This window comes from Musca autumnalis, unplaced genomic scaffold (assembly GCF_047663935.1).
Source record: "Musca autumnalis isolate F117 unplaced genomic scaffold, ASM4766393v1 scaffold_1, whole genome shotgun sequence".
NCBI classification, from domain to species: Eukaryota; Metazoa; Arthropoda; class Insecta; order Diptera; family Muscidae; genus Musca; species Musca autumnalis.
The window spans coordinates 83682276-83705326 of NW_027411644.1; the positions used below are offsets into that span (position 1 = coordinate 83682276).

The 23051-nt window shown below is 32.0% G+C and overlaps 1 protein-coding gene across 2 annotated transcripts in view; it reads right to left on the reverse strand.

Annotated features, from left to right (window-relative positions):
* Nucleotides 1-6936: 6936 nt before the first annotated feature.
* Lk6 (MAPK interacting serine/threonine Lk6 kinase) overlaps nucleotides 6937-23051 on the reverse strand; it is an 86778-nt gene continuing 70663 nt past the window's right edge. For both annotated transcript variants that reach the window (XM_073983297.1, XM_073983304.1), the window contains exons 2-6: nucleotides 15690-15872; nucleotides 15110-15621; nucleotides 13122-13344; nucleotides 12845-13058; nucleotides 6937-12767 (exon numbers count right to left, since the gene is read on the reverse strand). In XM_073983297.1, the coding sequence (XP_073839398.1) occupies nucleotides 9845-12767; nucleotides 12845-13058; nucleotides 13122-13344; nucleotides 15110-15621; nucleotides 15690-15872 (4055 nt within the window). In that variant the 3' untranslated portion in view covers nucleotides 6937-9844. The remainder of the gene's footprint in view (nucleotides 12768-12844; nucleotides 13059-13121; nucleotides 13345-15109; nucleotides 15622-15689; nucleotides 15873-23051) is intronic.

Genomic DNA, 23051 nt, shown 5'->3' on the forward strand with positions numbered 1-23051 from the left:
AAGACTCGATTCAGCTCGCCTATAAAGACTCGCTTTAGCTCGCCTATAAAGACTCGCTTTAGCTCGCCTATAAAGACTCGCTTTAGCTCGCCTATAAAGACTCCCTTCAGCTCGTCTATAAAGACTCGCTTCAGCTCGCCAATAAAGACTCGCTTCGGCTCGCCAATAAAGACTCGCTTCAGCTCGCCAATAAAGACTCGCTTCAGCTCGCCTATAAAGACTCGCTTCAGCTCGCCTATAAAGACACGCTTCAGCTCGCCTAGATAAACTGGCTTCAGCACGCCTCTAAAGACTCGCTTCAGCTCGCCTATAAAGACTCGCTTTAGCTCGCCTATAAAGACTCGCTTCAGCTCGGCTACAAAGACTCGCTTCAGCTCGCCTATAAAGACTCGCTTCAGCTCGCCTATAAAAACTCGCTTCAGTTCGCCTAGAAAAACTGGCTTCAGCACGCCTCTAAAGACTCGCTTCAGCTCGCCATAAAGACTCACTTGTGATCGTCTGTAAAAACTCCTTTCTGCTCACACGCTTGGATGGGTTAAGGTTTAAGAAGCATGCAATTGAGGTATGTATAGAATATGGAAGCACTATTTGACATAAGAGAATTTCATTTCAATGTTCAAGGTAAATTTTCCATGCCCCTATTTATCTTCTTCTGTGGTACATGTCAGGCTCGATAATGGGACAAGAGCAGGTTCGGTTTCGAAAATCCCCTTATGAAAATTATTTCATCACTCAATTTGATGTCGAAATCTTTAGAATCTAAAGGAATTTTTTTCTATCGTTTTTTTTATCGATTGCTCCACGTGCCTATCCTCCCTACAGAAGGTGAACGTGTTTAAATCAATTCCATATTGTCTGAAACACATTTGGTCCACAACTGTTTGGCAATACCCTACGCTTGATGGTTAAAAGGGGGGTAAAAATTAAAGAAAAAGGACTATTACTACGAACATCACTGAGGGGACGAGGGAAACTTCCCTCATATCAAGTCAATAAGTACAGCCCTTTAGATCGCCGTATCCGAACAGCGTGACTATCGATACCACTTTTAAAGAAGTTTTACATGGCTGAAATATACAAGAAATGTCACCAACATTACGATGAAGGGTATATTCGCCTTACTTAAAAATGCGATGTTGTCTGAAGGCATAAAAAAGTATTCAGCCTTATTCTAAACATAAATTCCCCTTGAGTTTTCTCACTCTCTCTACTTTACGTTGTACTCTGTTTAAAATAGTTCAAAATTAAATGATACCTTTGAAAGTATGTTTTTCTCAATTCAAATCTCAGATTTTAAGCAAAAACGACGACTGTATTCTGGATATAGATGTAGCGTGTCAAGAACAGTGAGAGGAAAGCAAAATTTAAATTACAAAAAATGATAATTTTAATAATGTTTACAATTTAAAAATATTGTTTAGAATTTCTAATAATGTGTATTTTTTTAATTTTTGAAAAAATATTTTTATGTATGTATAACAAGTTATAAAAAATATATTAACGAGTTATGTTGGTGTATTTAAGGTATGGAAATGATTTTTAAGTTATTTTAAAATTTGTATGTATTGCAATAAGTAAGGTAGGTTATGGACGAACATTTTATTATCATGAGATTGGATTATGTGGATTTTTTTTTTTTTTTAATTTTTGAAATATATATGTAAAATTTATATTTTTCAGAAATTAAGAATAAAAGATATGCAAAAACAATTTGAAATATTTGAAGATTTTTTAGAAATATGTATCACAATAAGTGAGTTTATGGCCGGGATTATTTTAATATCATTTATGGCCTGTTTCACTAAGAACTACTACCAAACTTCCGTTTTTTGAAAAATATTTGGATTGTTTTTATTTTCAATCAAACAAACATTTCTTACAACACCAACAGTTTGGTAGTAATTCGAACAAATTTGAATTCGAATCGTCTTAGAGAAACAGGCCATTAGTTGATTTGATACGATTGTGTGGATTTTTTTTTATATTTAATCAACAGGTTTTGTTGGTGCATTTAAGGTGTGCAAAAATTCGAAGTATTTTTAGATTCTTTAAAAAAATCTCATAATTTTAAAAAACACAATATCATATTTGATTTGTGATTTTCTAAAAATGGTTATTTTTAAAGAAATTGTTAAAATAACAAACATAATCGAAATATTCTCAAAATTTTCAGTTTCTTTCAATATAAGAATGTCAAAATTTATTTTTACAATGAAATCGAAAAATAAGAAAAACTCGTTATCGAACATAACCTCAAATATTGTTAAATAATTTAATTTAAAAAAAACATAAAAAAATCCTCAAATAATGTTAATGGTGAAACATTTTCTATTAAAATATTTGCAAAATTAAAAAAAATATAACAAAAATATTTATTTTTTTTTTAATTTTGCGAATATTTTAATAGATTTTTTTTTTACCATTAAAATTATTTGAGGATTTTTTATTTTTAATTTTTACTTTAATTAACAAAAAAAACTTTTGACCATTTCCAAAGCATTATTATTTTTATGTATTGCGAATAATGTATGGCAAAAAAACATAAAAAATCCTCAAATAATTTTAATGGTGAAAAATTTTTCTATTAAAATATTTGCAAAATTAAAAAAAATATTATGACTAAAATAGATTTTTTTTGATTGCTTAAGCTGGAGTACTCCCCCAATGGCTTAACTTCATTTATTACCCTCTATTACAGAGAGTAATGTTTTTCAAAACGATCTGAAAGTGTTGCAAAATTTTACTGATCGCTGCCAATATCATGATTTCATCCCGGCGAAGGGAATTATCAATTGGCTTTTTCAGCTTTTTGAAATGATGCCTTTTTAGCGAAAAACCGAACTCTTTAAGTGTCTAGTATTCTCAAATAAATGAGAATCACACTCACTTTTCGGCTTTTCCAAAGAAACACCAAAATCAAAATATTCTGCAACATGTCAGCACGTATCAACTAAGAATTCATCGAGTTCTGTAAGTTGAAAAACATCATCACAGTTGACTTTTTTTTAAATTTTTTTAATAGAAATTTTTTTCACCATTAAAATTATTTGATGATTTTGTATGTTTAATTTTAACTTTAATTTAAAAAAAAAACTTTGGCAATTTCCAAAGATTTATTAATTATTTTTATGAACTGTAAAAAAATGCATGCTATGTTTTTTTAACAATCCTTTCAAAATTAACAATCAACGATTAACAATATTATTGCGTATCATGCAATCTTTTTTTTTACTTTTTTGTCCTCCCTTTCCAATAGAAAAAAAATATTTTTATAAAAACACCACAATATTTCCAGCCATAACCTCAAATATTTTTTTACGAATAATCTTTTCAAAAATCACAATAAAATATTAGCAGTATCATTTTGAGTTTTGTAATCTTTTTAATTTCTTTCTATCTTTCCAATTGCAGAAATTATTTTTTGTTTGGCCATAACCTCAAATAATTTTTTATGAATAATCACTTTCCAATATTTTGTGTTTTGTAATCTTGTTACTTTCTTTCTTGCTAAAATTATTTTTATGAATTGCAAAAAAATGTGCTAACAAATTGTTCGGATCTAACCTCAAAATTTTTTTACGAATAATCATTTCAAAAATTACAATAAAATACTAACGATATAATTGTGTATTTTGCAATCCATTTACTTTCGTCTTCTCTTTCCAATTGCAAGAATTTTTTTTTATAAATTGCAAAAAATGTATGCCAAAAAAATTGTTCGGTCGGCCCTAACCTCAAATATTTGTTTCTTAGAAACAATAACAGTAAAATATTAACAATATCATTGAGTTTCTTACAATCTTTTTAATAACGAAAAACTTTAACCAATTTCCAAATCATTCACCCAAAAACGTATCGTTTATTTTAAAAGTATAACTTCCATATGTTTCAAATGTAAACATCCAGGGTTTAATATCTTTGCTCTTTTTGAATTTCTAAAGATTTCATTTGTACTTCCAGCAGAATTCATTTTATAATTTATTTAATAGCAATGTTGGTAAGTAACTTGTGTAGTGATTTGATAGGAAAACTACTTCCTGTTGGGTACCGGCACACAGCAACATTTTCGAGAACAAGTTTGCTGATGAGCTACCCCGTGTGGTATCACAGATCTCCCAATATTGCAATTGAGGAATCTGTACGTCACCACCAACATACCATCATCACCAACATACTACACAACTTCTACATAGACCCAACACTTGGAGAATGCCTGAACGAACCCGGTTTATCTGGCCGGTTATATCGAGTTATAGAACACTTTTTCCTTACATAACATGGACGAGATCAAAGTTGCTGTAGGGTTCATTACGGAACACAGCTACGTAAGCCCCAATGTGATTACTGCAGGCTATTTGAGGAAGAGACAGAGACCATAAAGTACCTTCTATATTAGCTTCCAATGCTAAATAAGATCTTGTTTACTATCAGCCCAATAATAAACTTTAACTTTCGGGAGATATCGCACTTTCCGAGATAGTTAAAGTGAAATATCTCCTATATTCTCCGTGAGTTTTGTCTTTCCGCCATTACAACTTAAGGTAGAAAGTGAAAGAACTCACGGGGAATTTTCGTTCAGAATAACCTTTAACTTTTGGGAGATATCGCAATTTCCGAGATAGTTAAAGTGAAACATCTCCTATCTCCCATTAAAAATGAACAGAGAGGAGCCAAAAAGAACAAAAATTTCCCGTGAGTTTTGTCTTTCCGACGATACAACTTAAGGTAGAAAGTCAAAGAACTCACGGGGAATTTTCGTTCCGAATAACCCCAAAAATATTAAATAGAATGGTGTGAATTATTATTCCATATGTATTTTAATTTTAAAAATCTAAAATTGTTCTTGTTTTGGATTCTCCCTTTTCATTTATGTTCATTTTTCAAAAGGTATGGGATGGCTATGTGGAAGGTTCTCTGAGCACCTTTAGAAAAAATATATAAAGAAAAATACAAACTTGGTTTCACTTTGTCTTTTATTCTTCTACCAGAAATGACGCAAAACTTTACTTAAACATTGGATGTGTTTTCGGCTCTATCTTCTTTAAGTAGCACTCTTCCATTCTGTCTTTCCTCTATTACTTCCATACAATTTGGCCTCCAAGTGAAGCGGTTTGCCTCCATTACAAATTGAAATATTTTATAAAACTTCGCGTCTTTACATCGAGTTCCACACGAGAGTTATATCATGAAATTACTTCAGTAGGAACTCGATCAAAGAAAGACTAATTTCGTGACATTTGTTTCGTGAAACCATTCTACACCATTTTCACATGTAATTCGAATAATTACAGTTGTAATTTGAAACATTTCACTTGTAATTTGAGAATTCCAATTGAATTTCGAATTATTTCATTTGTAATTTGAGAATTTCATTTGAAATTCGAATTATTTCATTTGTAATTTGAGAATTCCATTTGAAATTCGAATTATTTCATTTGTTTGTAGTTCGAATTTAATTTGTAATTCGAATTTTTCTATTTGTAATTTGAATTTTTTCATTTGAAATTACAAACGAAGAACTTCGATGTACAAATAGGAAAATTCAAATTACAAATGAAAAAATTCGAATTACAAATGAAAAAATGCAAATTACAAATGAAATAATTCGAATTTCAAGTCGAATTGTCAAATTACAAATGAAATAATTCGAAATTCAATTGGGATTCTCAAATTACAAGTGAAATGTTTCGAATTTCAAATGAAATAATCAAATTACAACTGAAATTATTTGAATTACATGTGAAAATGGTGTAGTGTGGACTTCGGCTAATGCACCTCGTCTTCGATAAGTTAACCAAATATTAATCAACAAGTTTTGAGTTTTAGCTTCTACTAATGATTTCGTTCGTTAACTGAACAACAGTTACAGAATTCCACTACAGTTCTCAGATAAGTCGTACACAAGTAGTGATTGATCTTCGGTAGAGATTTAAGACTTTCTCCTTTGAGATTAGATGTTCATCACCGGATAAGTATTGGGAATCTTCTTTGTATCATATTTATTTAAAAAATGGACAATTCCAGAATTTGTATTGTCCATTTATGTTAATATAGAAAAAAGTGGGCTAAACATTTGAGACATTCTCTTAACCTAAGCCGTTTTGACATTCAATTTTCCGCTTCATATTTTTTTTCCAATTTAAATCCTCACCTGTTTCCTTCCTTCTCACTTGTAGAACTTTCAGAACTTTCAACATAAATATGTACATCATATTTATATCCTCAGAGAAATATTTTAAATGACAGGATTAAGTAAATCAGGGTCGTCGTTTAGGGTTCAGTTTTTGGCGGGCAAAGTTTTATCAAAAAACCATAATTTTTATTTAATAAAAATCTTTAAACTTTACCTTTTGTTTCATCTCGTTAGCAATCATTTTTAGGATTAGAATTGGGATATGAAATGAATGAGAGTAAATGATTAAAAGATAAAGGAAGCTACTAATAGAAATGAGAAGAAAAAGAAATTTCCATGCAAAAAATTCCAAAACCAATGGTTAGTTCGTTTTTGAAATGGTGTTGCGTAGTAGTTTTGACAAATGAAAAGAAAAGCAAGGCCAAAAAGGGTGGTTTTTGGTTGGTTTGGTCTGGTCTCGATAGGTACAACAAAATGTGGGCTTTTATTTTAGGACTAAAAGCTTCCTTTTGTTTTGGTTTTCGTTTTTAATTCGTTTGGGTCAAAAGGAAATAGGAATAAATACTGTTACTAAAATAGCATAAATTTAGGCTCAAATTTGTTCCACAAAAAGAGAAGGAAGAAGCAAGGTGGAAGATGGTAATTTATTGCGTTTCTTTTTGGGGATGAAATGATTTGAAAATGTTTTTTTTTTTCTTCAAGAAAAGCATTAAAATAAAGAAGCAACCATTTCTACTCATGTTGTATGAAAAAAATGATTTTAAGAGAGGTTACGGAAAGTCTCAAAAGAAAACAAAAAAATATTCGTTTTGTCGGGTTGTTTGTTTTGTTTTTTCAATTGTTGGCAATTTCAAGAATTAACCAGCTACTTGGTTGGTTGCTGTTGTAATTCATGATTTTTGCAACAATTCTCTTTTATTCGACAATAATAATAATAGTAATAATCATTTTTTGTTGTTGTAGTTTTTTTTTTCATTTTTTCTAAACAATAGAAACATTATAATTTCGTTTTTTAAAGCTTTTTAAAACAAGAGCTTTGTTTCTTTTCTTTCTTCTTCATTATTTTGTAAGTTAATATAGGTATGTGTGTATGTGACTTTTTAGCTTTTGTTTTTTGTTGTTTTTCAAATAAGTAGTAGGTAGTAGAATAGATAATAGTTAAAGCTTAAACTCCTTCTTCTTATTCACTCTCTATTTAACTTCATTTGTTTCTTGTTTTTAACTTTTGTGGGTGTTGTTTTTGTTGTTTTCAAATAAATATAGTAATATGTTTTGTTTTTTGTATAATAAAGAAAAAACAAGTTACAAAAAGATATAAAGTCGAATCAAAAGCCGACTACATTAGGTCTACATATATATGCCCTACATCCGCTTGGATGTGTTATTGGAAATGTGTATTTTTTTGTTGATATTTTGATTTTTAAGTTTGAAAATGGAACAAAGGGGACATTAATTTCCGTGGGATTAATTTCCCTAAATGGGGTTTCTTGATCTTCAACCAAAGTTTTTGTTAGCAGCTTACTAAGATTCCAAAATTATCTTATGTACTTTATAAGCAACTTACTAAGATACTAATTATCTTATGTACTTTTTTCTTAAATGGTCTAAGGTTGAGATCGGCGAAGGTCATAATTTCTTAAGATGGACCTACTTGCTTCGGCGATGGTGTCTAATATCAATACATTATTGTAAGGAATTTAAAGAATATTAAATTAACATCATGAATGTATTGGGAGGAACACACATAATTGGCAAGTATGGGAAGAGGGGGACAGGCTAAAGGGAGTTAATTTAAAACATACCAAATTTCAATGAGATCTCTTGAAAAAGGGGGTTTTAGTTGGAGGCAGCTATAATGGATAGTCTATTAAATAATATTAAATTAAATACTCTTGGCCTTTCCATATCTTAATTGTCCAAATGCCATTGAATATTCGAGAATATTGAGAGAGTGTTGAAATTAATGCCTGTTTTCTCTTCAAATTTCATAAAATTATTGCCTCGAAGGGATTTTTAAGGAAACAAAAAATTCTTTCCATTTCCACATAAAATTATTAATTTCCAAATCTCAACAAATCCTAAACTAAATTTGTAAGACCTGTTTAAGCTTTAAACTTCTTCCCACATTAGTTTCCTTGGAATTGAGGCCTTCAAAAGGTTATTCCGGGTCCATTTTGAAAATTATTTTTGATGGAAAAAAATCTCACTTTTATTCTTCTTAGGGACTCGAGTTAGGGCGCGTCTGGAATATAACAAAATAAAATTTCAACTGCATGCTCTTACCCTCTAGTGGTTTAATGTATTGGGTACTTGAAGGTATTTTTTTTATAAATACAATATTTTTTAACAAATCTACAATTTAACGTTTTATTCTTAACAATTTCGGACCCTGTTGGAGTACCTAAGGGCAACAATTCAACATAACATAAACAGAATACTATTGCCCTTTAAGTTGTCTAGGAACTGGTTCCTTGATAGAGTTCTTGAAATGAGATTTTCAAAATGATTTTTAACAAAACTAAAATTGATATTTTATCCCAAAGTATCAACATTTCTCTTTTAAGGGGTGTTAAAGGTTACACCAGTGCAAAATTCCAACAAAGCCACTTTAATTAATAACACATTATATGCTCAAGAAACGTTAGCTCTCTTTTGGGCTGTTTAAGGGATATATCAGGACAACATTTCAACAAAACATAAACTGAATTAATTTGTCCTTTTAGTTACCTTGCAATCAAGCCCTTGGAAGAGTTGCTAAGAGGCTATTCAATAAGGAACTTTAAACAAAATAAAAATGCCTTTAAATGATAACATTTTATACCTAAAACTTTTGGCCTTGTTAAAGGTTGTTGGATGCATGTCAGGATAAAATTCCAACATAGCTTTAACCAAAAATTCTAGCTCTTCTAGTTTCCTTAAAATTTAGCCCTTGAAAGCATTCTTAGTCATCAATTTCAATAAGAGTTTTAACTAAACAGAAATGCCCCTATAAATAATCAATTTTCATTCTCAAGAAATTATGGCCTTATGGGGGTGGAGTATTTTGGACAAAATTTCAACAAGTCTAAACTAAAAATTCTTTGTCTTTTAGTTTCTTGGAAATAAAAATATCCTTAAATGGGAACTTTCAGGTGTATATATTTAAGAAATTATTAACAAATTTAAAAGTTCCCTTTTTAAGATTATCACTTTTCTACTTAAAACTACTTGCTAGAAAAGGGGGTGTGGGGCGGAGGGTGTTGGAATTTTTAAACAATTTCCATTGTAATTAAGCAGACAGACATGTGGACAAATTAGTTCCATTTTCAATTTGGGTGTTTTGGGGGAGGTGGAGTAATGGATGTAGGGTATATACAATACAAAATCTTTCAAACAAAATTATAATATTGTGGTAAAAAAATAGTAGAAAAAATATATATGGCGGAAATTGTTGTTTTTGTTGTTGGTGTTGGTGTTGATGTTGTTTTGTTGTTGTTAAAGGAAATCTTGAAGAAAAAATCACCGTGTTTTTTTAGAAATTTCGTAAACATCGTCTTGAAAACTTTTTACTTGTTGTCGTTGTCGTTGTTTAACTGGTTGGGCCATTGATGATATTCTCGCTGTTGTTCTTGTTACAACAATGCGACACAGAATGATGTTGTTGTTGTTGTTGTCCATGTCACAAATTATATCAATGGAAATTAGTTGAAGATTTAGAGGCTTTAGCCATGGCTAGCCACTGGCTGTTGCAGCCTGTTGGTGTGGCTGATGGTGATTGTGGTGATGATGATGATGTGGTTGATGTTGTTGCTGATGTTTTTTATAATAATCATTGGAATTATTTAATAGATTTTTTGCATTACGTGGTTGCAGTTGTTGTTGCTTTGGACCAAAATGTTGATAATAGGGTGGTGATCCACCCATAGCTGGCATATGCTGAAGGCGTTGCTGCCTTTGCCTAAGGAAACTTTCGGCAGTTGGTGACAGGCCAATATTAATGGGTGATGAGCTATTATAGGATGAGTCATAGGAAGAACCAAAGTGATAATTATTTTGGAAATGGTTTTCTTTGGCATTGCGCACGGGTATACGTCCCGAACCAATGCGTGAGGAGGGACCACTGGAAACACCACCACCCTCACCATTACGATAAATGGGTAACATTTGCGACTCTTCGGAATAGCATTTACGTTGATAACCCATTTTGTTGTTGTTGTTAATGGGGTTGTTGTTGTTCTGGTTGTGGTTGTTACGCACAGAGGCATGGATACAATCATTGCGCCAGTTACGTATTTCATTATCCCCACCACTACCATTATTGCGGGGTGGTGAAAATTTATGCTTGCCAGCAAAATTCGAAAATTCATTATCCGAAGGTGGTGTACCACCGCTGCTGCTGCTATTTCCATCATTATTATTATTGCGGTTGTTATTGGTGTTGATACGTTCACCATTTAAGTTATCCTGCTGTTGTTGCTGCTGCTGTTGGCGATAACAATAGCTTGGCAACATATAAGGATTGCAGCGATTGGAAATTTGTTGCTGATGCGAACCATAACGTGGAAAATTTCCTACGGTGGTGGAGCTGGTGTTGCTGTTATTATTGTTGTTAACTGGATAATCATAACGTTGCTTATGGTTACGATATGAATGATTGTCTAGATTTTTAAAATTCTTCAAATTAGTGGTGTTGTTGCTGCTGGTAATGGTGGTCGCCTTTTGCTTTTCATTGTAGTTATTGTTGTTACGTTCACGCCAATTCTCCAAAGGTTTTTTCTCCAGATTGTTGTTGTTATGGCTAATATAACGTTTTTGTTGTTGTTGTTGTTGTTGCTGTTGGTGATGTTTGCGTGTCTTGGAAAAGTGCTGAAACTGCATGGGCTTCTTAAATACATCGTCATCATCCAAAATGCGATTGACAATCCTTGGTTTTTCAAAATCTAATTTCAAATCCGAACCCCTACCACTACGATTAAGGCTGTCACCACTAAATTTAATTACATATTCCTCTTCTTCTTCGTCATCAACATCATCACCTTCCTCTAAACCCTCATCTTCATCATCATCATCTACGTCCTCATCGTCGTCTTCTAATTCGGCATCATAATTGTGATAGGAATCATCATTTTCAAAATAGACACAACGTTGTTGCTGTTGTTGTTCCAAACAATGGGGTGTTGGTATGGGAGAAGTCTTCTTGCTGTTGTTGCTTTTGAGTATTGATGTTTTTGGTGAGGGGGAGTTGGAAGAGTTGCTATGCAACTTCTTTTCCATATCCATCTTTTCATCATCATCATCTTCATCATCATATTCTTCTTTATTGGCTTCTGTTTCTTGTTGTTTCTTTTGTGGTGGGCTTGTAGTTATAATTGTTATCATAGGTACTTTTACAGCTGGCACGGCATCGTTTGCTTTTTTAACCTCCTCAACATCATCCTCATCATCAATATTGTTGACTTCCCAGGTTTGGGTTTTCAAGAATTTCTTCTTCTTCCTTTTACGTTGTGGTTGTTTGTTTTTATAATTTTTAACAATTGCAGGTTTTTGTTTTTCACCAACATCATCACCCTCATTGTCATCATCATCATCACCAACATTAACATTGTGATTAGAATCTTCTTCAGCTTCTTTTACGTCTTCTGCTTCATCTTCGTCGTTATCATCATTGCAATTGATTTGATCAATTTTATTGCCAGTCTCTTGAATTACATCAGGTAGCATTGCCTTTAGATCACTGATACTTTCCAATATATCATTATTAACTGCCTGCTGGTGTTGTTGTGGTTGTTGTTTAGTATTCTTTTTCTTTTGTTTCTTCTTCTTAACACGTTGTTTATTAGATAAATTAATAAACAATTTGTTATTGCTAACATCTTCATCATCATCATCATCCTCATCTTGTAGATCGTTAAAATCGTTGGCCTTAACATGGTCATCTTTATGATGATCATCATCATTATTCTCAATGTGATGATAATTATAAACTGGATAATCAAAATCCTCAAGATCATGGATCCATGAATCTTTCTTAAAAATATCATCATCATCCTCCTCGTCCTCATTAACTTTCGAATTCGTTTGTAAAAGGTATTCAGACTTTGTTTTGTTTGTTTCCATAGGATTATCCAGTAACAGATCCTTGTTCCAATCATCGCCACCATCTTCGCCATTATCATCCAAATTATGCCAATAGGTGCTCAGCTTATTGTCCTCCTTTTCATTGAGCCCATCTTGTTTCTCTTGATACTGCTGTTCAATTTCCATTACAGCTGCATCATCTTCTTCATTGTGGGTATTCAATAAAGAGAAATTAATGGAGGTGGTATTGTAGATCCGATGGGATGCTTTATTACAGGGTACCATAACCTCACAATCTCCATTGCCATTACCACTACCACTGCTGGCGTAACTATTTATCGACTGTTGTATATTCAGGGGTGATGGACGATGGCGACTCTTGGAACGATGAGCTTTAAATGGCAACAATTCCTTTGGCTCTTTGGTGTTTTCGGAGACACCACCATTTTGGGAAGATTGATAGATATTGGGACGTTCCATCATATAGTCGTAACGCATTGAGAAATGTTGCAGTATAACACGCTTCACAGCCATAGCAGATTCGGCAAAACGTGAGATTTCACGAGCCGATTTATTGCTGTAACAAAAAAACAACAATTAATAACACTCTCCTCATCTTCTTCAACTATGATTCCCACCCACTCGCTCACTTACCGTCTTATATTTCCTGCAGTTAATAAAGCTTTACGTCTATTTTGCATTTTCATACTATCGACAGGTTCCATTTCAGAGAATTTAATCCATGGATGATTCAATACTGCCTCAGCACTTAAACGTTTAGGGGCATCCTTAACCAAAAGGCCTCTAATTAAATCTTTCGCCTCTTCACTTACATCAGTCCAGTCTGGATCAGGAAAGTAAAAACGTCCTGTAAAACGGAAGAAAAATTTGAATTCAAAATTTGAGATATGAAAAATTGATTGATCCTTACCATCTTGTATAGACTCGAAAAGTAGCTCTTGACAACGGCGACAATTTTCACCACGATTCCAGCCACAATCTTCTTCGCAATTACCCGAAAATGGTGGATAACCGCACAACAAGATATAGGCAATTACACCCAAAGACCACAAATCACAGCGTTTATCATAATAATTGGATTCGCCAACAAATAAATTAACAACTTCAGGGGCCATGAATTCGGCACTGCCAACCTGAAAGGAAAATATAGAAAAAAGAAGGAAAATTAATAAACAAACGACTTTTAAATCATATATAGAAATCACTATTCAGTCAGGCTGAATACCAAATTTCCTATAGAATTCACTAATCAGACCGGCTGAATTGGAAATTTTCTATAGAAATTACTATTCAGCCAGGCTTAACTCGAAATTTCCTATAGAAATCACCAAGCTGAATTGGAAATTTCCTATAGAAATAACTATTCAGCCAAGCTGAATTCGAAATTTCATTAAGCAATCACTATTCAGTCAAGCTGAATTGGATATATCATTAAGAAATCACTATTCATCCCAGGCTGAACAGGAAATTTCCTATAGAAATCACTAGTCAGACAGACTGAACAGCAAATTTCCTATAGAAATCACTAGTCAGCCAAGCTGAATTGGAAATTTCCTATAGAGATCACTATTCAGCAAGGTTGAATTTGAAATTTTCTATAGAAATCACTATTCAGCCAGGCTGAATTGGAAATTTCCTATAGAGATCACTATTCAGCCAGGTTGAATATGAAATTTTCTATAGAAATCACTATTCAGCCAGGCTGAATTGGAAATTTCCTATAGAGATCACTATTCAGCCAGCTTGAATTTGAATTTTTTTATAGAAATCACTATTCAGCCAGGTTGAATTTGAATTTTTTTATAGAAATCACTATTCAGCCAGGCTGAATTGGAAATTTCCTATAGAGATCACTATTCAGCCAGGCTGAACAGGAAATTTCCTATAGAAATCACTAGTCAGACAGGCTGAACAGCAAATTTCCTATAGAAATCACTAGTCAGCCAAGCTGAATTGGAAATTTCCTATAGAGATCACTATTCAGCAAGTTGAATTTGAAATTTTCTATAGAAATCACTATTCAGCCAGGTTGAATTGGAAATTTCCTATAGAGATCACTATTCAGCCAGGTTGAATATGAAATTTTCTATAGAAATCACTATTTAGCCAGGCTGAATTGGAAATTTCCTATAGAGATCACTATTCAGCCAGGTTGAATTTGAAATTTTTTATAGAAATCACTATTCAGCCAGGTTGAATTTGAAATTTTTTATAGAAATCACTATTCAGCCAAGCTGAATTGAAAATTTCCTATAGAAATCACTATTCAGCCAAGCTGAATTGAAAATTTCATATAGAAATCACTATTCAGCCAAGTTGAATTAGAAATTTCCTATAGAAATTACTATTCAGCCAGGCTGAATTGGAAATTTCCTATAGAAATTACTATTCAGCTAGGCTGAATTGGAAATTTCCTATAGAAATTACTATTCAGTCAGACTGAATTGGAAATTTCCTATAGAAATTACTATTCAGCCAGGCTGAACTGGAAATTTCCTATAGAAACTACTATTCAGCCAGACTGAATTGAAAATTTCCTATAGAAATCACTAGTCAGCCAAGCTGAATTGGAAATTTCCTATAGAAATCACTATTAAGCCAGTATGAAGAGGAAATTTCCTATAGAAATCACTATTCAGCCAGGATGAATTGGAAATTTCCTATAGAAATCTTTATTCAGCTAGGCTGAATTTAAAATTTCCTACAGAAATCATTATTCAGCCATGCTGAATTGGAAATTTTTTATAGAAATCACTTTTCAGCCAGGCTGAATAGCATATTTCCTATAGAAATCATTAATCAGCCTGGCTGACTTGGAAATTTCCTATAGAAATAACTGTTTATTTAATTTGTATCTAAATTTCTTTTTCTTCTTTGGCGTTCCATTGATTTACTTACCGGCGTTAAGAGTTGTGGCGTTGCCACCGGTGATGAAATATCAGCGGTAAACGTTATACCCGAACCCAAATCAAAATCACATATTTTAATGGGGCACAATTTATCCGGATAGACACATAAAATATTCTCTGGCTTGAGATCACGATGTGCAATGCCCTTCTTGTGGATAAAATCCAAACTAGTGGCAATTTCCTTAATGATTTGGGCAGCATCATTTTCCGAGAAACAAATGTGCTCCTGGATGCGACTCAGCAATGCACCACCATTGATTTTTTCAAAAACCAAATAAAATTTATCATCATCTTCGAAGAATTCTAAAAGTTGTAAAATGCCAGGATGTCCTTCACAATGGCGGAATGTTTCCACTTCACGAAAGACCCGAGAACGTGCATGACCGGGAATTTTATCAATAACTTTGACAGCATATTCGAGATCCGTGTAAATGCTGACACAAGTTTGAACGGAGGCGTAGGCACCTTCACCCAAAATTTCACCGGTTAGTTTGTATAACTCTGGATGGGAGGAAGAAAAGGGAAATTAATATAATTCTATAAAAGTGAAAGGGAGCTTTTTAAATTACCTTGAAATGTAGACGAGTGCCATGATGAGGTTCTCTTCTTCCGGCGTTTTTTCTTTTGCATTTCCTCTTTATGGCGATTGAATTTCTCCTGACGCTCAGTTTCTGTCAACTTTGGAGCATCACTGGATTCATTGCCTGAGACATCATCTCCACAGCTATAACGACTAGGTTCATTTTGATCACCTGCAAGCAGAGAAGAGGAGAAAAACAACAATGAATGAAGGAAATATAAAAATTAAGTGCAAAAAACTCTTAAATTTGTTTACAAAATATTTTTTTTGCTAAGAATAACAAAAAAAATGTGTGAAATACGTAAATAATTTTATAAAAAAAATCCAAGAGTATCTCCCACCCACGTAGTTCATGGAAAGAGTACCGAATAATTGGCACACTTTTTTCCCTGAATTTCTAAACAAAACAAATAGGAAAAATCCCCCCAACGCAGTGACTGACAGCTAGTCAATCATTGAAGATTAGGGAAACATGCAGCATGAAGTGGATCATCATTGTAGTCTAATTTACGCATAGGCGATCGGAGGGTAGGGTTGCCTTTCGAATATTTAAATGTTTTCAACAATGTTTCATTGTGAAAGATCTCTCAAAATGGTCTTCTATATATAAAAATCCTTCCCAACAGAGTCATTCTATCTTTAGATGAACTTTTAAATGGCCTTTCATTTAGAAAGTACATTGATAATTTGTTGCCATAATTAACCACAATATTGAGTGCAAGTCCAGCATCATCATTGCAAAGCAATCAACATCCACAGCTTATGTGGTTGCAATAATTTACTTTGAACTTTGTTGGACCATATAATCTCTTCCTTCTTCTTCTTATTTGTGGTTACTATTTTACATATTATTCCCTCTCTTTATCTCCACAAGTTCAAACTGCTAGGAAATTAATTGTCCATGTTGCTATCAATCACTCTCAATATCTTCTTTCCCCTCTTGGAAATGGTTATGAAGTTAAATGGTCCGCGGTTCGTTCACATTTGCCGAACGAAGCCTTAATACGCGCCCAGCCCAATGATAATAAATAATTCTATAAAAAATAATGAATTAATCCATTGTAAATCAACAACAACAAAAAACAGAAAAATAGCAATTGTTCATATGTTTCGATGCTTTTGTTTCGATTTCGATTTTGTACAATAAAAATACAGTCAAACCTCTCTATAACGATGTAGCTGTTGGGGACTAAAACATTTAAATGTAAATTCCCCGTGAGTTTACTCACAAAACTTATGGGGAATTTCAGAATAATCCCCAATACGTCATAAAGAAACTTCGTTATAAATATAACATTTTGGGTGAAAACTCATATTTTTGGTCTATAAGACAATTCGTTATAGAGAATCACTCCTTATAGGGCCGTTCATTATAGAGAAGTTCAACTGTGTGTGTGTGTGCGTTTGCACCGCACTGCAGCAAAGTGAAATGCGCAATTTAAATAAATGATATGTAAAAACAAATATTTTTTGTTTAATTAAATTAATTTAATTTTGTTGTTGTGAGTGGGTGGATAGCATAAATAGAACATTTACAGGAAAATAATCATTTGCCTTTGGATAATGTGTATAATAAATTTATGCTATCTCCATAGTGTAAAAAATGGTTCCAAGTCATTTTGATAACGAGGATAACGTGGATAACTATTTTAGAGTATTTGGATAACGTGGATAACTATTTTAGAGTATTTGGATAACGTGGATAACTATTTTAGAGTATTTGCATGATGTGGATAACTATTTTAGAGTGTTTGAATAACGTGGATAACAACTTTAGTGTGTTTAGATAACGTAGATGACTATTTTAGGGTAAATGGATAACGTGGATAACTATTTTAGAGTAATTGGATAACGTGGATAACCATTTTAGAGTAATTGGATAACATGGATAACCATTTAAGAGTAATTGGATAACATGGATAACTATTTTAGAGTAATTGGATAACGTGGATAACTATTTTAGAGTAATTGGATAACGTGGATAACTATTTTACAGTAATTGGATAACATGGATAACTATTTTAGAGTAATTGGATAATGTGGATAACTATTTTAGAGTAATTGGATAACATGGATAACTATTTTAGAATAATTGGATAGCGTGGATAACTATTTTAGAGTAATTGGATAACATGGATAACTATTTTAGAGTAATTAGATAACGTGGATAACTATTTTAGAGTAATTGGATAACATGGATAACTATTTTAGAGTAATTGGATAACGTGGATAACTATTTTAGAGTAATTGGATAACTATTTTAGAGTAATTGGATAACGTGGGTAACTATTTTAGAATAATTGGATAAAGTGGATAAGTATTTTAGAATAATTGGATAACGCGGATAACTATTTTAGAGTAATTGGATAACGTGGATAACTATTTTAGAGTAATTGGATAACATGGATAACTGTTTTAGAGTAATTGGATAACGTGAATAGCTATTTTGGAGTAATTGGATAACGTGGATAATTAATTTAGAGTAATTGGATAACATGGATAACTATTTTAGAGTAATTGGATAACGTGGATAACTATTTTAGAGTAATTGAATAACGTGGATAACTATTTTAGAGAAATTGGATAACGTGGATAACTATTTTAAAGTAATTGGATAACGTTGATATCTATTTTAGAGTAATTGATTAACGTGGATAACTATTTTAAAGTAATTGGATACCGTGGATAACTATAGTAGAGTAATTGGATAACGTGGATAACAATTTAAGAGTATTTGGATAAAATATATAGCTATTTTAAAGTATTTGGATAACGTGGATAACTATTTTAGAGTAATTGATTAACGTGGATAACTATTTTAGAGTAATTGGATAACGTGGATAACTATTTTAGAGCAATTGGATAACGTGGATAACTATTTTAGAGTAATTGGATAACGTGGATAACTATTTTAGAGCAATTGGATAACGATAACCATTTTAGAGTAATTGGATAACATGGATAACTATTTTAGAGAAATTGGATAACGTGGAATTGGATAACGTCGATAACTATTTTAGAGTAATTGGATAACATGGATAACTATTTTAGAGTAATTGCATAATGAGGATCACTATATTAGAGTAATTGGATAACATGGATAACTATTTAAGAGTAACGTGAATAACTATTTTAGAGAAATTGGATAACGTGGATAACTATTTTAGAGTAATTGGATAACGTCGATATCTATTTTAAAGTATTTGGATAACGTGAATAACTACTTTACAGTACTTGGATAACGTGGATAACTCTTTTAGAGTATTTGTATAACGTGGATAACTGTTTGAGAGTATTTGGATAACGTGGATAGCTATTTTGGAGTAATTGGATAACGTGGATAATTAATTTAGAGTAATTGGATAACATGGATAACTATTTTAGGGTAATTGGATAACGTGGATAACTATTTTAGAGTAATTGGATAACGTCGATAACTATTTTAAAGTATTTGGATAACGTGAATAACTACTTTAGAGTACTTGGATAACGTGGATAACTCTTTTAGAGTATTTGTATAACGTGGATAACTGTTTGAGAGTATTTGGATAACGTGGATAGCTATTTTGGAGTAATTGGATAACGTGGATAATTAATTTAGAGTAATTGGATAACATGGATAACTATTTTAGAGTAATTGGATAACGTGGATAACTATTTTAGAGTAATTGGATAACATGGATAACTATATTCGAGTAACTGGATAGCGTGGATAACTATTTTAGTGTAATTGGATAACGTGGATAACTATTTTAGAGTAATTGCATTACGTGGATGACTATTTTAGAGTAATTGGATAACGAGGATAACCATTTTAGAGTAATTGCATAAGGTGGATTACTATTTTAGAGTAATTGGATAACATGGATAACTATTTTAGAGTTATTGGATAACATGGATAACTATTTTAGAGTTATTGGATATTGTGGATAACTATTTTGGAGTTATTGGATAACGTGGATAATTATATTAGAGTAATTGGATAACGTGGATAACTCTTTTAGAGTATTTGTATAACGTGGATAACTGTTTGAGAGTATTTAGTTATCCACGTTAACTATTTTGGAGTATTTGGATAACATGGATAACTATTTTAGAATAGAACTTGAGTATTTGAGTAACGTGGACAACTATTACACGTTATTTGGATAACGTGGGTAATGTTTCCAGGTTATTTGGATAATGTGGACAATATTTTAATATTATTTGGATAACGTGGATAATATTTATGTTATTTGGATAAAGTGTATAACAATTTCATGTTATTTCATGTTTTGGACGTAATTCGGTTAGCATGGATAATTACATGTTATTTGGATAACGATTCCACGTTACTTGCATAACGTGAATAACGCTTCCACGTTATTTGGATAAAGTAGATAATAATTATACGATACTTAGAAGACATGGATACAATTCTACGTTATTTGGATAACGTGGATAATGTTTCCAAGCTAATTATATAAGGCGAAAAATAATTCATAGTTATTTGGAAAACGTGGATATAAATTGCACGTTATTGATAAAGGATAAAATTTGTTCGTTTTTTGGATAACTTGGATAATATTTCCCCGTTATTTGGATAACGTGAATAATGTTTACACATTATTCGGATAATATATGGATATGTTATTTGGATAACATGGATAATAACTCTAGGTTATTTGGATAATGTGGATAATAATTCCAGGTTATTTGTATAACGCGGATAATAATACCCCGTTATTGGGACAACGTGTCTAATAATTCCATGTTATTTGAATAACGTGGATATTTATCCTCGTTATTAATCATTAATGATAATTAAAGGATATTTCAACGATATTTGGATAATGCGGATAATGTTCCTAATTTATTAGGGTAACGTGAATAACGTTTGTGGATAATTCGACTAACGGTTCAAAATCTTTTGCTTAATGCGGATAAAAAATCAACGTTCTTTGAATCCCCTGCTAGATAGCTTGGTTATCTAGCAGCAGCAACCATTAATGCCATTGACCGACCTCCAAAATATGTTATCTTGCAAGTCATTCAATTCACAATGAAATGCATTTCTGTTTGCCAAAATAAACAACAACAAGAACAATTCTAACAATAATTGATGATGGAAATTATTTCCAGAATCAGAAAATATAAACATTTGTTCATTCAAATAAAAGTGCATTAGCACCCAATTGCATTTCTCTATATTGAAGAAAGACTATAAATAAACTAATAAAATAGAATAATAAGAATGAAATAAAGACGAAGAAAAGATAGACAACAACAATTGAGTATTAGGCCGGCTGACTTTTGGGCCGGTTGGCTGCCTGCCTGGCGGGCGATGGTGTCGTCTATCTTTATGGCAGCAACAATAGCAGCGGCAAGCAACGAAGTCCAAATCCAACATTATTCAACACATTCTAAGCAATTCAATGAACTTTCAACAACCAATATCGACGAGAACAACAATAACAGCAACACCCAGTTTATGAAAAAGAAGAAAAAATAGTAGAGACAGAATGACAACACGAAGTGGCCGGCCTGCCTGGCCTATCTATCAACACCAGACAGACAGGCCTATGTAATTTTATTGTTTGCGCGACAATAGAAAAATAGTAGAAGCCTACGAATAAGAAGAAGAAGAACAACAACGAGACAACAGATTACAAAGTTAATAACTAATGTATATATTGGCAGCCTGGTCAGTCAGGCAAATCGAACCTCTCATAAATTACAGAATAGATTGCACCTTTTTTTTGCTTCATTTATAATAACAAAGAAAAAATTGAAATCGAAATTAAAAACAAAAGCAAATAAAAATATCGACACGTTTAATCTAATCTCAACGATTTTATTTTCTATTTACTTTTCACACACAAATCGAATAGACTAACAAATTATTTGTTTTCCTTCGTTGGCTGGCGGGCTGGCCTGTTAAGGCCAATTTTTTAGCAACCAAATAAAGAAAAAATAACAAATATATTATTTATACAATAAATTATATGTACATATATAAAAAACAGATGATAATGAAAAGATTATTTGTTTTTTTTTTCTTCTTCTTCATGCACTACATTAAAGACCTTTCCATCTGCGTCATAGGCACACAACCATGTTTGCCACGCCATATCAGATGTTACGTTTGAGATGTTGTTGGTCATTTTAAGTGTGATTTCATTAATTAGGTAGCGTGGATAATGCGGATAATAATACTACGTTTTTAGGATAACGTGGATAATAATTCTACGTTGTTTGGATAACGTGGATAATAATTCTATGTTATTTGTATAACGTGGATAATAATTCTGCGTTATTAGAATTACTTGGATAATACTACGTTATTTGGATAACGTGGATAAATTTTTCACGTTATTGATGAATGTGGATAATAATTCTATGTTATTTGGACAACGTGGATAGTAATTCTACGTTGTTTGGATAACGTGGATAATAATTCTACGTTATTTGGATAACGCGGATAATAATTCTACGTTATTTGAATAACGTGGATAATAATTCTACGTTATTTGAATAACGAGGATAATAATTCTACGTTATTAGAATTATGTAGATAATAATTTTACGTTTTTTGGATAAAGTGGATAATAATTCTCGTTATTTGGATAACGTGGATAAACTTTTTAATTTATTTGGTTATTGATGAACGTGGATAATATTTCTATGTTATTTGGATAACGTGGGTAGTAATTCTACGTTGTTTGGATAACGTGGATAATAATTCTGCGTTATTTGGATAACGTGGATAAAAATTCTACGTTATTATAATTACGTCGATAATAATTCGACGTTATTATAATTACGTGGATAATAATTCTACGTTATTATAATTACGTGGATAATAATTCTACTTTATTTGGATAACGTGGATACATTTTTCACTTTATTGATGAACGTGGATAATATTCTATGTTATTTTGATACCCGGATAAATTGTTCACGTTATTGATGAACGTGGATAATTCTGTGTTATTTGAATAACGTGGATAGTAGTTCTACGTTGTTTGGATAACGTGGATAATAATTCTACGTTATTTGGATAACGCGGATAATAATTCTACGTTATTTGAATAACGTGGATAATAATTCTACGTTACTAGAATTACTTGGATAATAATTTTACGTTTTTTGGATAAAGTGGATAAACTTTTCAATTTATTTGGATATTGATGAACGTGGATAATATTTCTATGTTATTTTGATAACGCGGATAAATTGTTCACGTTATTGATGAACGTGGATAATTCTGTGTTATTTGAATAACGTGGATAGTAGTTCTACGTTGTTTGGATAACGTGGATAATAATTCTACGTTATTATAATTACGTGGATAATAATTCTACGTTATTTG